The 17,327-nt window shown below is 36.8% G+C and overlaps 1 protein-coding gene across 1 annotated transcript in view; it reads right to left on the bottom strand.

Moving 5' to 3' along the window:
- Nucleotides 1–550: 550 nt before the first annotated feature.
- LOC127852673 (DNA replication ATP-dependent helicase/nuclease DNA2-like) overlaps nucleotides 551–17,327 on the bottom strand; it is a gene marked incomplete at its 5' end in the record, with an annotated part of 43,296 nt that continues 26,519 nt past the window's right edge. The window contains 11 exons of the mRNA XM_052386623.1: nucleotides 551–1,340; nucleotides 1,762–1,910; nucleotides 3,624–3,818; nucleotides 6,199–6,291; nucleotides 6,880–6,960; nucleotides 9,463–9,574; nucleotides 10,768–10,854; nucleotides 12,085–12,278; nucleotides 12,629–12,757; nucleotides 14,943–15,058; nucleotides 15,903–15,951. Coding sequence (XP_052242583.1) covers nucleotides 1,313–1,340; nucleotides 1,762–1,910; nucleotides 3,624–3,818; nucleotides 6,199–6,291; nucleotides 6,880–6,960; nucleotides 9,463–9,574; nucleotides 10,768–10,854; nucleotides 12,085–12,278; nucleotides 12,629–12,757; nucleotides 14,943–15,058; nucleotides 15,903–15,951 — 1,233 coding nt within the window. The remainder of the gene's footprint in view (nucleotides 1,341–1,761; nucleotides 1,911–3,623; nucleotides 3,819–6,198; nucleotides 6,292–6,879; nucleotides 6,961–9,462; nucleotides 9,575–10,767; nucleotides 10,855–12,084; nucleotides 12,279–12,628; nucleotides 12,758–14,942; nucleotides 15,059–15,902; nucleotides 15,952–17,327) is intronic.

Genomic DNA, 17,327 nt, shown 5'->3' on the forward strand with positions numbered 1-17,327 from the left:
TGGGACGACACTTTACCACATGCATTAAACTAGGTTTTCTCTAAAGTATTTGCAGAAAATATGATAAGCAATCATAGAATCATCTTGCAATGCAATTTGTGCTTCCTTTGCTGTTCAAAAATCAGGTTCCAATGAAATTTGAAATCAAGGCACGCTTAATTCGTTTAACCCTTAAGTTCTTTCCATAGTTTTTCTTTTTATGGGATACTATCTTTCTCTTCTGTTTGAAATATCAGATTTTGCTTTTTCCTTCACAGTAGTTAAAACCCACTCTCACCACGTTTGCCTTGGAATTACCTTCAACTTAAACTCCAAGTGACAAATGAAACACATCCAAGCAGGTAGACTTTAACATGATCATACATTGTTATTTTGAATAACATCTTACACTCCAGAAAACACCCCGGGAAACATGGATGAAGAAAATATACACTTATAATAACATCATCATACATTGCTATTTTGAATGACTTAATACACTCCAGAAAACACCCCGGAAAACATGGATGAAGAAAATATACACTTATAACTAAATGCAAAGTTTATTATCTGTATTGACAATTGTATAATTTACAGTTTTTGTTATAGTATTCATGTACTTAAGTATACAAATAATCCATGTGGAGATATTACTGATAATATTAATAAATATTTATGTACAGAAAGCTTACAGAAAACATGCACCTATACAAATTTACATTCCATTAGAACAAAATAATCACAATAACCACTACTTAATGAACACAACATGATAAACTATATACACTTATTTTTCGACAAACTCATTCATGAATAAATTCATGAATTTATAAAATAACTGAGATCTTAATAATAAGTATTATTACAGTACAAAATTAACGACACATTTCTATTAACAATGTCCAGCATGCAATTTCGAATAAACATGCCCAGAAAAGTTTTTTATAATTATTTTGCAAACATGTATTGCATTGGTTGCTGTATGCATAAAATGCGCCATATAAAATAGTTTTACCTGCTTCAACATTTCTACATTTGATAAATAATTTCACACCCAATTTGTTATGGGTTGAATGGCACAAACCACACACATGGGGATATATCTGACTCAAAATCATTGCAGAGAATCTATTATTTAAAAAAATCCAAATTTATCTTCAGAAAAAGTAGGCCAGCAATATAATCTCTTTTCAAAATATTTTCTTCAAAAGTTCATTTCCTGACAAAAAAATAGCACTAGGTATATACATCACAAAAATCTTGTCACTGCTTAGTGCTGCATTGTCCAAACAGGTTGAGTTTCATCTGACGCAAACTGGAGAACTGTGATAGGCTAACTGGATATCCTCTCTATTGTGACAATGTATTTGTGTTAAGGAAAAACATATTAAATGGTTATAAATACATTAAAAGATATCTGTATATTTGATACTAGCTTATTTAAAAGACAAACATACAGTTATTTCACACAGAATTGAATAGATCTTGTGCAAGACATAATGTTGTAAACAACATGTTCGAATTGTAATACTTAAATACTTATTTTATTGTCATTGTTTTGAAAAAGAAAAACAGACACTGATAATAAGTACTTTAATCAGAACAACGCCATACACACTTTACTTGTAAACTTTGATATAGGTTTGCTCAGTTCATGGTTGCATACATGTAGGAAAGTAATCATATTTTGGTATCAAATAATGAACACCATTGGTTAAATTGACTGACTTAATCATAAGAATGAATAGGAAAAACATAGTGGAAATCCTATCTACAAAGGATATCTGCTGGTCAGTGGCCAGGATGTTGAGGAGATGATCCAGGGGCCCATACTGCCTAAGCGTGGACACGTTCCCTACCAGGATCAGCTTGTAGCGGGCACGCGTCACAGCCACATTGAGGCGACGCGCGTCCTTCAGGAGTTCTCCAGGCTGATTAAAAACAAAAAATGAATAATATGAGCCTTGTTGAGGGAAAACTGGGCTTAATGCATTTGTGTTAAGTGTTGTCCCAGATTAGCATGTGCAGTCCAAACAAGCTTATCAGAGACTACACTTCACTTTTAGGACATTTTTTCATTTAAAATCAGTCTCCTCGAGACTAAAATCCTGTTAATGCAGGAAGTGTCGTCCTTGATGAGCCAGTGCAGACTGCAGAGGTTATTATGAGACACCACTTTACCCACAAGCGTTAAGCCCAGTTTTCCCAGAACATGGTTTATATACATTGGCAAATATGAGACTCAATAAGAGATTAGTCATTACTAGGCAAGTGTTCAATATAAAAAACTTCATTTACAAAGACTGTAGAAAACCTGAACCATGAGTCATGGCGTGAGAGGTTCTTGTTTTCAAGCTGAGCAAATAAACATATCTATATTTTATTAAAACTTAGAACTAATTGCAATCAATTTTCCAATCAATCCTATTATTTTCTGCCTTTGTTCTGAAAATAATTCCAACAAAACACTAAACCAAACACATCAAATACATGGTTTAGCTGTGAGTGTTTGCTATATACCACTGTGTAGACATACAGCTATGTACAATCCTGGGGACCGTTTCAATAAACATCGTAATACACATTTACGATATGATATATTTTTCGAAGATGCATAATTGCTAAAGTCCATATCATATGTTTATAAATTTTCAGTACTTAATTGATTACATTGGCATGTCTAGCGCCGTATATATTTGACGAGCATAGCGAGCTAGTTCTTCTACGTATTAAGATAAAAAAATTATCTCGTAAGTTAACATTGTCGTACGATCGTATATGGAACGGTCCCCAGAGGTTGTTATTTTATCAATGCAGCTGTAAGCATGAGATTCAAGAATGTTGAATAATGGCAGACTTTTACTTCAAGCTTGACACAACAATTTTCTTTCTTTTCGGAGTTATGTTTTATGAAAAATTTTAACCTTCACCTTTGAGATATGGAGACAGATGTTACAAGCAACACATTGTCTTCTCATGGAGGTTATTTTCATATTTAATGATAAATGATGAAGATGCAGTCTAGAAAAGCTGTTTTATGACTATTTGGCCTTTGACCTCTTAGTTTGATTTTGACCTTTGGGATAGGGAGACTGATTTTACTTGAAACACTTTGTCTTCTAACTGCAGTTATTAGTGGACATTTATCTTACAAATGGGTGACGAATGACAAAGTTACAGTCCCCACAAACCATATACACTGTAAATCCAACATAATGCCCAAATGCGATCTTTGATGAAGAGACATTGGTATTACATGCAAAACGTTGTTTATTGATGGTAATCATTGTATGTGCATGATTTTAAAATTGTATGACAAATGACAAAGTTACAGTCCGGACAGCTAAGATGTACACATATACACTTGATCAGTGTAACTGCTATATTAAGCTTTCTGAAAGCAGGTTGTACAAATATCTACCAAGCAGCAAACTTTGAAACATACTTAAAAAATCTTTTAGGGGGCCATGCAACAGACTTCTGTGAAATTTGACAAATTTAAACTAAGTTATCACAAGAGAGAAATAAAACAAAGTTTAAAATGAAACAGCACTACAAGCTACAAGCACTAATGAACGTTTGGTACAAACTTTATAAACTGAACCAACTTAGAAATCACAAAGCCTCATTTTCTTTCCACAAACCTTTTCCTTTTCACAACTTGAGCTCATGACAAACGATATGATAATGATGTCCTTATCCCTGCCCTGGTACTGGTCTACTGTGTTCACCTCTACACTTGACCCCTGATGGTGACCCTGACCTAGCTTCTCCCTCAGGTGAAGGACCTGACCTCTGTAAGGGGCAATCACTCCAATCTCACTGCCTGAAATGCCCACCTGAGATAATACAAAAAAATTATGTTGCAAATGTTTCATATTCATGCATAAAATGTAGCAAATGTTTCATATTCATGCATAAAATGAAGCAAATGTTTCACATTCATGCATAAAATGTAGCAAATGTTTCATATTCATGCATAAAATGAAGCAAATGCTTCATATTCAAGCATAAAATGTACCAATTGTTTCACATTCAGGCATAAAATGTACCAAATGTTTCATATTCAGGCATAAAATGTACCAAATGTTTCATATTTATGTATAAAATGTACCAAATTTTTCATGGTCATGCAAACAATGTACCAAATGTTTCATATCCATGCACAAAATGAATAAAATGTTTTATATTCATGCTTAAAATGTACCAAATGTTTCATATTCAACATAAATTTACCAAATTTTTCATATTCATTCTTGAAATGGTACCAAATGTTATATCCATGCATAAAATGAATCAAATGTTTCATATTCAGGCATAAAATGTACCAATTGTTTCATATGCAGGCATAAAATGTACCAAATGTTACATATTCATTCTAAAATGGTACCAAATGTTTCATATTCAGGCATTAAATGTACCAAATGTTTCATATTCACAGATAAAATGACAGTGTGGGGGTAAGGTCTCATTTGGTATTTACATAGTTCTTCTTAAAGGAAATCAAAACTGAAAATACAATTATCAATATGATGACTTTCTATAAATATGTTTGTTTATTGATTTTTAAAGGCTTATTTGGGGCCCCATTACCCTGCTCAATTTTTCGTCCGCTATAATATAAATTCACCTTTTAGTGTATTTGGTGTTAAAAAGAAGGACAAAATCTGACATAGTAAGAGGCAATGTTAATAAATTGATTAATTTTCATCAAACCAAATTGGAGCATCATGTAATTTACAATCTTCTTATAGCAAGGTATCATATTAATATTTCGAAGTAGAATACAATTGTATAATCATGCTTTCCAACAAATTGATTACCCTTTTCCCAGAATATTTATCATTTGTAGGACCCCGCCACATTCCTCCAAATGGTGAAAGCAAGAGAGCCAAAGCACAGACCGCCAAGAAACTCAACTGTTTTGAGCAAGTAGCTTCACAATGTTTCACAACAGACTTCAAAGGCAAACTCAACACTTGACAGCCTTTTTTGGCACAAACCACACACATTTTCAAACTGAACCAAGACATCATAATCACACAGTTTTTGAATCAATTGAGCAATTTTCAGAAGAGTGGGTCAAAAATATGTCTTTTTGAGTGTTAAAATGATTTTACCATACCCACATAAGAAAAACATCCCCACCTCATAGCGGCCATGGTTTTCAAAGGACAAGAATCTTATTTCACTCTGCCAAGAAATAATACAGACAAATGCTCTGAGAAAGTTTTATTAACACATTCCAAACAAATGTGACTTTTCTTTAATTCCACATAACAACCTAGTAAATGACCCCAAATAACCTTGTTTCAATCTTTGCCAAGATACTATTTGGACAAATATTTAATGTGGCCTATAAAGTGTTTACATGCTTTTTCTATAAATGGACCTAGTTTTAATCCCTCATGACCCTGTTTTGAACTTGGTCAAGATATTACTAGGACACATTATCAGAACCAATTTCATGAAGACCCAGTTTTAAACTCAGCAAATATATTATTGTGACAAATGTTTTCACCAAATTTCATTAAGATTGGTTTAAATGTTGCCTCCAGTATTAACAAGCATTTTCTTCAATTTAACCTAGAGACCTTGTGTTTGACCAAATGTGCCCAGTTTTCAACTCTGCAGATATATCATTGGGGCAAATATTATAATATTACCTCTAGAGTGTTCAAAAGCCTTTTTGTTTATTTTGACCTAGTAACCTTGTTTTTTCACCCCAGGTGAACCAGTATTAAACATAGCAAATATTGGGACAATTATTTTGACAAAGTTTCATGAATATTTGATAATTAATGTGGCCTCTAGAATGTTCACAAGGCTTTTCTTTAATTTGACCTAGTGACCTCATTTTAAACCCCAGTTTTCAAACTTAGCTGAGATATTATCGAGACAATTGTTCTGACCAAGTTTCATGAAGATTGGGCAACAAATATTGCCTCTTGAGTTTTCACAAGGTAAATGTTGACTACACATGACCGACAATGCACAGACAAAAGGCAACCACAAAAGCTCACTTTGAGAACATTGTGTGAAGGTGATCTAAAATACTATATTGTACAAAATGGTGGCATACTTCCATAAAATCATGTGTACGGTAATGACTATTTACTTGTTTAAAACATGCTCATGTGCAAATACCTGTACATACATATTTCCAAAAAACAAATCAAATTGGTTAAACTGGTTTGCAGCTACTAACTAACTCATTACATGTGCAAATCCTTTGATGACATGGTTCACAATGATGGCTTCTGTCTCATTTCTAAATCCACCTCCCTGGACTTTACTGTGCGATGCACTCAGCTGGAACGTTACATGTATTATTGCAAATATAATTATTCTTTACACAAAAGCACTTAATTATGGTAACTTGACTAATGTTCACAGAGGGTAATATAGACCCAAACAGAAGGCTGGAGATTAAATACCCAATAGGCCAGCATTGTAAGAAATATGAGTTTCTATATGTTCTCAACATTATTTGCATTAAATAATTAACATATTAGTGTTCAATTACATCAAAAACTTCCAAGTCAAGTTTACTTTGCAAACAAGCTAAGTCAAGTTAACTTTGCAAACAAGCTAAGTCAAGTTATCTTTGCAAACAATTTTTCTACTCTTTACCCTTTACTGCTCAGAAGCAAAGTAAAAATGGCTACATGCAACCAGCATAAAACCAGAACATCCTTGCAGGCTGTTCAGGTTATATGCTGTTTGCTGCTCATCAGTATCGTAGGGTTGGAAATGGTGCCTTGAACAATTAAGTATGATAAGAAAGGTCTTTAATTTAATTTGATTTTCTAAGGGACTACAAACTGGCCAAAATGTGTTTCTTAGAGGGAGAGGGTTAATTAAGTTATATAGCTAAGTTATTAAGTCATATAGACCTACTTTTTCAGTGTTTAAGAACACAACAGAACTTGTCAACTGTATATCAAGCACTTGCCGCATCCAGGCAGACCCTGCTATCACCTGAAACACATAGCTATCCATTTAGAATAAATGTACAGTAAAAATACACTAGTAAACTGCATTAAAAGGAAAATGTACTACGCATAGTTTTAACAATGCTACGTCCTTAAATAGCCAATCAAGAAAATGGTTGTCTGAGCCTATTAAAAAGATAAATCCAAATGTATAGGCTATTGCATGGCCATTTGGGTCAACATCTTTTTAGGTGATACATCTGTATAGGCAATATTGTCCACTAAATTCTAAAAGGCAAAAAGCAAATATGCAAAAGATGATTTTGTATTTTTCAATAAACAATATTTGAAAACTAAAATCAATGACATTACACTATGAGCTTATCATATGGCATATGCAAACATTACCCCACATCAATACATGTTCATTGGTATTTCATAACAACATACATTCAGTAAAATATCATTATAACAGCTTTAAGAGTAAGTAAAAAGAAAAATATATAAGCCATGATGGGGGAAAGGGGGTTAAAAGCATTGGCGTAGTGTCATACCAGATTAGCCTGTGCAGTCTGATAAGGCTAATCAGGGACAACACTTTCCATCTAAACTGGATTTTTTCTAAGATCTGGCTTCCTGTAAACAACAAGAGCTGTGTTCGTTAAACACAATGCCCCCTACTGCGCCGCTTTGAAGCAATATATTTTACCTTTGACCTTGAAGGATGACCTTGACCTTTCACCACTCAAAATGTGCAGCTCCATGAGATACGCATGCATGCCAAATATGGAGTTGCTATCTTCAATATTGCAAAATTGGACCTTTGACCTTGAAGGATGACCTTGACCTTTCACCACTCAAAATGTGCAGCTCAATAAGATACGCATGCATGCCAAATATCGAGTCGCTATCTTTAATATTTCAAACTTTTAACTTTGACCTTGACCTTGAAGGATGACCTTGACCTTTCACCACTCAAAATGTGCAGCTCCATGAGTTACACATGCATGCAAAATATCAAGATGCTATCTTCAATATTGCAAAATTTTGACCTTTGAGCTTGACCTTGAAGGATGACCTCAACTTTTACCTTTCACCACTCAAAATGTGCAGCTCCATGTGATACACATGCATGCCAAATATCGAGTTGATATCTTCAATATTGCAAAATTTGACCTTTGACCTTGAATGGGATGACCTTGACCTTTTACCACTCTAAATGTGCAGCTCCATGAGATACGCATGCATGCCAAAAATCGAGTTGCTATCTTCAATATTGCAAAATTTGACCTTTGACCTTCAAGGATGACCTTGACCTTTCACTACTCAAAATGTGCAGCTCCATGAGATACACATGCATGCCAAATATCAAGTTACTATCTTCAATATTGTAAAATTTGACCTTCGACCTTTCACCTTGAAGGATGACCTTGACCTTAACCTTTCACCACTCAAAATGTGCAGCTCCATGAGATACACACGCATGCCAAATATCAAGTTGCTATCTTTAATATTGCAAAAGTTATGGGCAATGTTAAAGTTTTCGGACGGACGGACGGAGTGACGGACGGACTGAGGGACAAACGGACAGACTGACTGATGAACAGACAGAAGGACATTTCAAAAACTATATGCCACCCTTCAGGGGCATAAAAAAGTTATGGTGAAAGTTAAGTTTTCGGACAGACGGATAGACGCCATATATTTGACTTTTGACCTTGAAGGATGACCTTGACCTTCACCTTTCACTACTCAAAATGTGAAGCTCCATGAGATACACATGCATGCCAAATATCAAGTTGCTATCTTCAATATTGAAAAAGTGATGGCCAATGTTAAAGTTTTCGGACAGACGGACAGACGCCATATATTTGACATTTGACCTTGAAGGATGACCTTCACCTTTCTCTACTCAAAATGTTCAGCTCCATGTGATACACATGCATGCCAAATATCAATTTGCTATCTTCAATATTGAAAAAGTTATGGCCCATGTTAAAATTTTCGGACGGACGGACAGACGCCATATATGTGACATTTGACCTTGAAGGATGACCTTGACCTTCGACTTTCACCACTCAAAATGTTCAGCTTCATGAGATACACATGCATGCCAAATATAAAGATGCTATCTTGAATATTAAAAAAGTTAAGGCCAATGTTAAAGTTTTTGGACGGACGGACAGACGCTATATATTTGACATTTGACCTTTAAGGATGACCTTGAACTTCACCTTTCACCACTCAAAATGTGCAGCTCCATGAGATGCACATGTATGCCAAATATCAAGTTGCTATGTTCAATATTGAAAAAGCTATGGCCATTAATTAAAGTTTTCGGACGGACGGACTGACACACTGACTGACTGACGGACAGTTCAACCGCTATATGCCACCCTACTGGGGGCATAAAAATGCCATACCTGTGCAGACTGCACAGGCCAATCTGAGACGACACTTTCGGCACATTCATTAAACCACATTTTTCCAGTGCAAGGCTCATATTGTAACACTAACATGTTGATTTTCATAAATACAAGTCATATACCTGACAGGCCATGTGTGGGTGGGGTATAGCGAGGGTCTGGGTAGCCACTGCCTCACTCCCACACTGTAGACGACCCTCGTACACCAGACTGTTGCTCAGCTTCAATATCTCTCTGTAACCAGCAAATTCGTTGAATTGATATCCCCCGCCTATATGCTTCTGGACACTCATACCAAGTTTCAATGAAATCCGCCAAAGCACTTCCAAGATATCGCTCCGGATACACAAAAAAGCATTTTTTCAATATACCAAGGACCAATACTCTGTTATTAACAGATGGTGTACAATGCCATTTGGCGTGCATCATCGAATTATCCATATATATACTCAATGAAATACACCAAAGCACTTTCAACATATGGCTCTGGACGGACGGACGGATGATGCCAAAACAATATCCCTCCGCCTATGACGGGGCATAACAAGACATCAAAACTCTTTGCCATTGTCACATAGATTTGCCAGTCAATAAGGCCTTGTTATAGAAATTTTCAGCCCTTCCATGGAGTCTTCCAATAGGTGTTTTAGTCCACCATAAACTATGCATTCTCAACCTGAAAGTTTTCTCTCCAATGACTTATCAAGGGTTCACTGCACTGTTTTCCCTGCACTGATCCCTGGCAAAAAGGGCTGCAGCACTGTGACCACAGCAGGGTGCCAGTATACAGGGATACATTACAGGGATATATTAAATGAGATGGGGCAGTCTGCACAGGCTAATCAGGGATGACACCAACCGCTGAGAATGGACTTTTGTTTAGAAGAGACTTTCTTTAAACAAGGGCTGTTTGTAAAACACGCATGCCCCCCAAATGGTCTGTCAGTTGTAGTGGCAGACATGGTGTGAATCCGTTTTTTGTCACTGTGACCTTGACCTTTGACCTAGTGGCCTTAAAATCAATATAGATCATCTGCCAGTCATGATCAATGTACCTTTGAAGTTTCATGATCCTAGGCCTAAGCGTTCTTGAGTTATCATACGGAAACCACTTTACTGTTTCGAGTCACTGTGACCTTGACCTTTGATCTAGTGACCTGAAAATCATTAGGGGTCATCTGCCAGTCATGATCAATGTACCTTTGAAGTTTCATGATTCTAGGCCTAAGCGTTCTTGAGTTATCATCTGGAAACCATTTGGTGGACGGACCTACCAACCAACCAACGGACCGACATGTGCAAAACAATATACCCCCTCTTCTTCGAAGGGGGGCATAATAAAATATTCCATTCATGCGGAAAGAGTTGTCCCTGATTAGCATGTGCAGCCTAAGTGCTCAGACCATGAAGTGTGTACCAGTCCATACCTGTTCATGCGGTACTGCAGGTGAAGCTCAAACGTGGCCTGCTGACCATCGAGGTGCAAGAAAAGGCTTTCATCCATACCCAGCTCCCTGGATCAAACATGCAATTAATAACATTGTAATATTGTCACCTCCCACATTACAGTTTTAAGATTTGAATAACTTTCAATTACAAAATAGGTATATTTTGGCAACAAAAATGGCTGCTGTAATTCGATGAATGGCCATCCAACATAACCTATGCAAAAACATTACAAAATTGCTATTTCATGCTATTTTAGATTTTCGGTTAAAAAACTTTACATTTAAGGAACTTTAAATGATGTAATTTCAGAAGCGATTCAAGCATATACGCAATCAAAAATAATAATTCCACGCCTTTGTTTATGTTCATATATATCTAAACATTAATGGCAAAAGGAACATTTATGGATAGTCTGATAAATGAATAAAAAGAAAGATATTTTTAGGGGTGGGACAAACTTTTTTTTTGCCTTGCTTTTCTAAGAATGGGACAGTGAGGATAAATTCTGTCAGATTTGAATACTTTGTATAAAAGGTAAAGTAATAATTTATATTCAGATGTGAATGAAAACAACTTATCATTAATGACATCAAGCACAAACACAAATTACCCTTAATCCATACAGTTATATATTGTAATTCAAACATTTTTCATTATGGGTATGTGACAAAACAGAAAAAATACTTATGGATAAATTGGTTTAGGTCTATTTGCTATTTAATGATATCTGTTGATTGAAGCAAATAAACACGCCCCCCAACAACAGCCGAACACCCACCCTCCCCCGGTAGCCTGGTTCACCTGAGGAAATTATGCAACCTGGACAGTAATCCCAAGTAAAGACGGGGCAAAACGGTTTAAAAGTCTCATCCAACTGGGTCATGTCTCTGTTATTAAGGCATTGAATATAAGGTCTGAAAGTTTGCCTTAATCTGTGAAAATGCCCTGAATATTGATCAAAGTTGGTAAGCAAGCAAGTGTTTTAACACCTCTTTTACTCTAAGAAGTCATGGATTTGTTTTGAAATCAATGTTTGACATTCTTCTTTTAGCCCCCTACATTGAAGAACCTGCTTAATATGCTGTAATGTGTTGATGATTAATGGAAATAAAATACAATAACAAAATATATTTTCAATGAGTCGCTGGTGAAATATATACCAAAATACTGTAGGCATTGTGTTGGGAATAATGTCTGAGGGGGACAATGTCCAGATTTTGACTTCGGGGTTGGGTTGAAAGATTATGCCTAGGGGATAATGTCCTTACACCTAACACTCCATCAGCCGCCATTACCTGGCCTCCTTGCTCTGCACTACTGGGGGCAGCTGCTTGGGATCCCCCACCAGTACAAACCGGTCTGCGATGAACAGCGGGGCGAGACACGCAGGCTGTACAACCTGAGAGGCCTCGTCTACAATGCAGACGTCAAACTGGCGCCGTGTGAACAAGGCATGGTTCAGGCCAAGGCAGCTGCTCGCAACTATTTTCTGAAGGAAAACAATAATAACTAAACTTAATTGATTCTAGGTGAAAAGTGTCGTCCCTTATTAGCCTCAGCGGACTGCTTAGGCTAATCTGGGATGCACTTAACGCACATGCTTTATTGATTGTTAAAACTAATAACATTCTTTGAAAATAACTGAAGCTTTACACAAATGCAGTCAGTCTTGTTTTTACAGAGAACAAAGTCAACATTTATATAATGGGTTGTTATATGATAAATTACATCCAGAAGACACACAGCCATTCAAATTATCTGATGGTTACAGATGACAGGTTTCATAATATAACATGTAAAAAGGGGAAAATGACATCCATAAGATAGACAACTCCATACCTGTTTCATATAAAATGCCTCCAGCTGGTCCACAGTGGTGAACCCTGCAGTCAGACTGTCCACTGAGAAAGGCCGGATTTCTGGGTGCACCTTGGACACGCGGCCAACACGCAGAAAACTCATGCTGTCCTACACAATTAAATGAACACATTCATTCATAATTCCAATAAAATGAGACCAGTCAGTAAAATATGAATGTTTCACAATTGTTTAATTATTTTTATAGATACATATTGTAATTTTTAAAACTGACCAACTCTGTTAGATCACACATAACTTTCATCATGTTAGCTCTGTACATAAAAGAGGTATATTTTAAACCATTCATACTTCAATTACCTGTTTTATACAAGCCAGCTTCTAACATTATCTCTGTTCCAAGAAGGTAAAGCAACCAGGCTTGCTTGACAATTTTAATAATGGGGCAATATTATTACAATTGTCTGTGCCAAACAGGTTATTTTGAAATTATAATATCATAATGTAAATGAGCCACTTTGTGGGAAAACTGGGCTTAATGAATGTGAGTAAAGTGTTGTCCCAGATTAGCCTGAGCAGTCTGCATGTTCCAGTATCATTCATGCTTGCTCAACTAAATGTCTGTTACACCAATCTGCATGTTCCAGTATCATTCATGCTTGCTCAACTAAATGTCTGTTACACCAGTCTGCATGTTCCAGTATCATTCATGCTTGCCCAACTAAATGCCGGTTACACCAGTCTGCATGTTCCAGTATCATTCATGCTTGCTCAGCTAAATGTCTATTACACCAGTCTGCATGTTCCAGTATCATTCATGCTTGCTCAACTAAATGCCTGTTACACCAGTCTGCATGTTTCATTATCATTCATGCTTGCTCAACTAAATGTCTGTTACACCAATCTGCATGTTCCAGTATCATTCATGCTTGCTCAACTAAATGTCTGTTACATCAGTCTGCATGTTTCAGTATCATTCATGCTTGCTCAACTAAATGCCTGTTACACCAGTCTGCATGTTCCAGTATCATTCATGCTTGCTCAGCTAAATGTCTGTTACACCAGTCTGCATGTTCCAGTATCATTCATGCTTGCTCAACTAAATGTCTGTTACACCAGTCTGCATGTTCCAGTATCATTCATGCTTGCTCAACTAAATGTCTGTTACACCAGTCTGCATGTTCCAGTATCATTCATGCTTGCTCAACTAAATGCCTGTTACACCAGTCTGCATGTGTCAGTATCATTCATGCTTGCTCAACTAAATGTCTGTTACACCAGTCTGCATGTTCCAGTATCATTCATGCTTGCTCAACTAAATGTCTGTTACACCAGTCTGCATGTTCCAGTATCATTCATGCTTGCTCAACTAAATGTCTGTTACACCAGTCTGCATGTTCCAGTATCATTCATGCTTGCTCAGCTAAATGTCTGTTACACCAGTCTGCATGTTCCAGTATCATTCATGCTTGCTCAGCTAAATGCCTGTTACACCAATCTGCATGTTCCAGTATCATTCATGCTTGCTCAACTAAATGTCTGTTACACCAGTCTGCATGTTCCAGTATCATTCATGCTTGCTCAACTAAATGTCTGTTACACCAATCTGCATGTTCCAGTATCATTCATGCTTGCTCAACTAAATGTCTGTTACACCAGTCTGCATGTTCCAGTATCATTCATGCTTGCTCAACTAAATGTCTGTTACACCAGTCTGCATGTTCCAGTATCATTCATGCTTGCTCAACTAAATGTCTGTTACACCAGTCTGCATGTTCCAGTATCATTCATGCTTGCTCAACTAAATGTCTGTTACACCAGTCTGCATGTTCCAGTATCATTCATGCTTGCTCAACTAAATGCCTGTTACACCAGTCTGCATGTTCCAGTATCATTCATGCTTGCTCAACTAAATGCCTGTTACACCAGTCTGCATGTTCCAGTATCATTCATGCTTGCTCAACTAAATGTCTGTTCATGGCCCTTGCTACACTTTGGGGGATTGGGGCCGGGGGCCCTTAAAGGGAGGAATTTCGCGTTGTTTAGGGGGAAAAAGGGAATTTTAGAAGATATTTTCACCAACCATTCAGCACTTGAAATTTCTATATTTTAATGTAATTTACATAAATAAACATTTAATCAAAAGTTAATAGCACAATACCAGCTGGCAACTAAGGTATAAAATAAAAAAATAAAAAATAAATTTTTTTGAGGGGGATATTTTTAGCTGAAATAGGGGAAAAAATTGTACTATTTTAAGAGGGGAATGGGGCCCAAAAATTTCGGCCCCAAAAACGGCCAAATAAGGGCCCTGCTGTTACACCAGTTCTTGTACCTGTTTGAGTTTGAGCAGGATGTTGTCAACGGCAGAGTGTGTGTAGCTGGTGAGAAGAACAGAGAGACCCAGGGCATGCAGCACCTTCACCATTGCAACGATGGTGGACGTCTTTCCTGGAAGCACGAGGACAATAACAAATAGAGCTGCTTTTGAGAAAATTGATCATAACGCTTGTGCGTAAAGTATCGTCCCAGATAAGCCAGTTTTGTATGCACATTACTTAAAAGCGTTCTAAAATTGTGAAAAAAGACTACAAGAAACAATCAAATAAAGGTATAAAAGTAACAAAATAGGTTATTACCAGATCAAATACTGTAAAAATGTCATTTCATGGATAAAACCATAAGTCATCACGATAGTGAAATGCATAATAAAAGAATATTGCATAAAAAAATACAAATATATAGTCAACTTGATTTGCAACAAAGTTTGTTTCTTTAAATGGATTGTTAACCATTTTTTACAGTATCAGTATTTCTGTCACATCAAAGCAGTCAGTTAACCAACACACTTTTCCTACGTCAGCTCGTCTATGAATACTAAAAGCATAAACTATCAGTAAGTGACAATGTCCCTTCTTGAATCAATGTAGGAGTGAAATAAACCGTAGAAAGGATTCCATGACCAATCACCACACAAGTTTTGTGGTCAAGCCTGTTTTCGAACCTTCAATTATCCAATTTGTAGTCCAACGTTTTGGTGCATGCACATGTAGTAAGTATATTGCATGAGTATTGGGTTATCTTACCAGTGACGTCACAGTGGTGTAGTGGATATGGTGTCCACCTAGCGATCGAGGGTCACAGGTTCGATCCACACTGTGAGCGTTCTTTAGATTTCCCACATAGACACCAAGTACTGGTTCTAGTCCCAGGAAACGGACTCAAGACTTTCAAATATTAAGCCTTAGGCTTTCTATGCAATCAAGTTAAAATAAATAGGTTTAATCTATCTTACCAGTGCCAGGGTATCCCTTGATGAGCACATAATCTTTACTCATCAGAACCTGTGCATAGAAATTTATATACATATGATTGCATCTAGGACAAGAGCACCGCATAATGGGTGCCACGCTTGGCTGCAAAAGCTTGTCAGAATTTTTTTTCACAGTGACCTTGACCTTTGACCTAGTGACCCAAAATGGGTGTGGCGTGTAGAACTCATCAAGGTGCATCTACATAAGTTTCAAAGTTGTAGGTGGAAGCACTTTGATTTTAGAGCCAATGTAAAGGTTTTTGCACGCCTACAGCGGACGGCGGACGACACGATGAGCTGGCTATGATAAAAGCTCGGGTTTTCTCCGAAAACAGCCTCGCTAAAAATGCCCCTCTCCTAATAGGGAAATCCTTTACAGTCAAATTAAGTGAGCCTCATTCTGGGAAAACTGGTCTTAATGCATGCGCGTAAACTGTCATCCCAGATAAGACTGTGCATTCCGCACAGACAACACTTTCTGCCTAAACTTGATCTTTTCTAGAAAGAGAGTTCCTTTAAACAAACAAGAGATGTGTTTTTCAGAAACACAATGCCCCCTATTGCGCCGCTTTGAAATAAAATTTCAATATATCATTTGGCAGGTTTAGAAATTATCTCCCTTTTAAAACTTATTACTTCCCTTGGATTGTATTTTTTGACTTTTGACCTTGAAAGATGACCTTGACCTTTCACCACTCAAAATGTGCAGCTTCATGAGATACACATGCATGCCAAATATCAAGTTGCTATCTTCAATATTGCAAAATTTATGACTAAGGTTAAAGTTTTGGGACACACACAATGAATGACTGACACTGTGACAGACAGACAGGCCAAAAACAATATACCCCCAATCTTTCAATCCGGGGGCATACAAATCCCCAGAAAGCAGAAAGTGTTATCTTTGATAAGCCTGTGCGGACTGCACAGGGTTATCTGAAGTGACACTTAACGCACATGTATTATGTCCAGTTTTCCTAGAATGTGGCCCATGTTTTAATTTAAAAGTCAAATCTGTAAGCCACTTTCGCGGAGCGGTCATAGTTCAACTATAAATAAAAGACATCAAGTACTTGCTATAACATGGGAGCATACTTTACCCTTTCCCACTCAGAAGCAACTTGAAAACGGCTAAGTGCAAACAGCATAAAACAAGAACAGCCTGCGTATAACATCAGTACCTAAGGCTTGGAAATGAAGTCTTTAAAACTTGAATCTAGTAGGAAAGGTCTTACATTAAATTCTTCTTTCTAAGGGACTACAAAAGCGTCAAAGTACGTATAAAGTGGAAAAGGGTTAAATACGTATCTAAGTGGTAAAGGGTTAAATATGTATCTAAGTGGCAAAGGGTTAAATATGTATCTAAGAGGTAAAGGGTTAAATACGTATCTAAGAGGTAAAGGGTTA

The sequence above is a fragment of the Dreissena polymorpha genome, chromosome 12, assembly GCF_020536995.1.
Source record: "Dreissena polymorpha isolate Duluth1 chromosome 12, UMN_Dpol_1.0, whole genome shotgun sequence".
In the NCBI taxonomy this organism is placed as follows: domain Eukaryota; kingdom Metazoa; phylum Mollusca; class Bivalvia; order Myida; family Dreissenidae; genus Dreissena; species Dreissena polymorpha.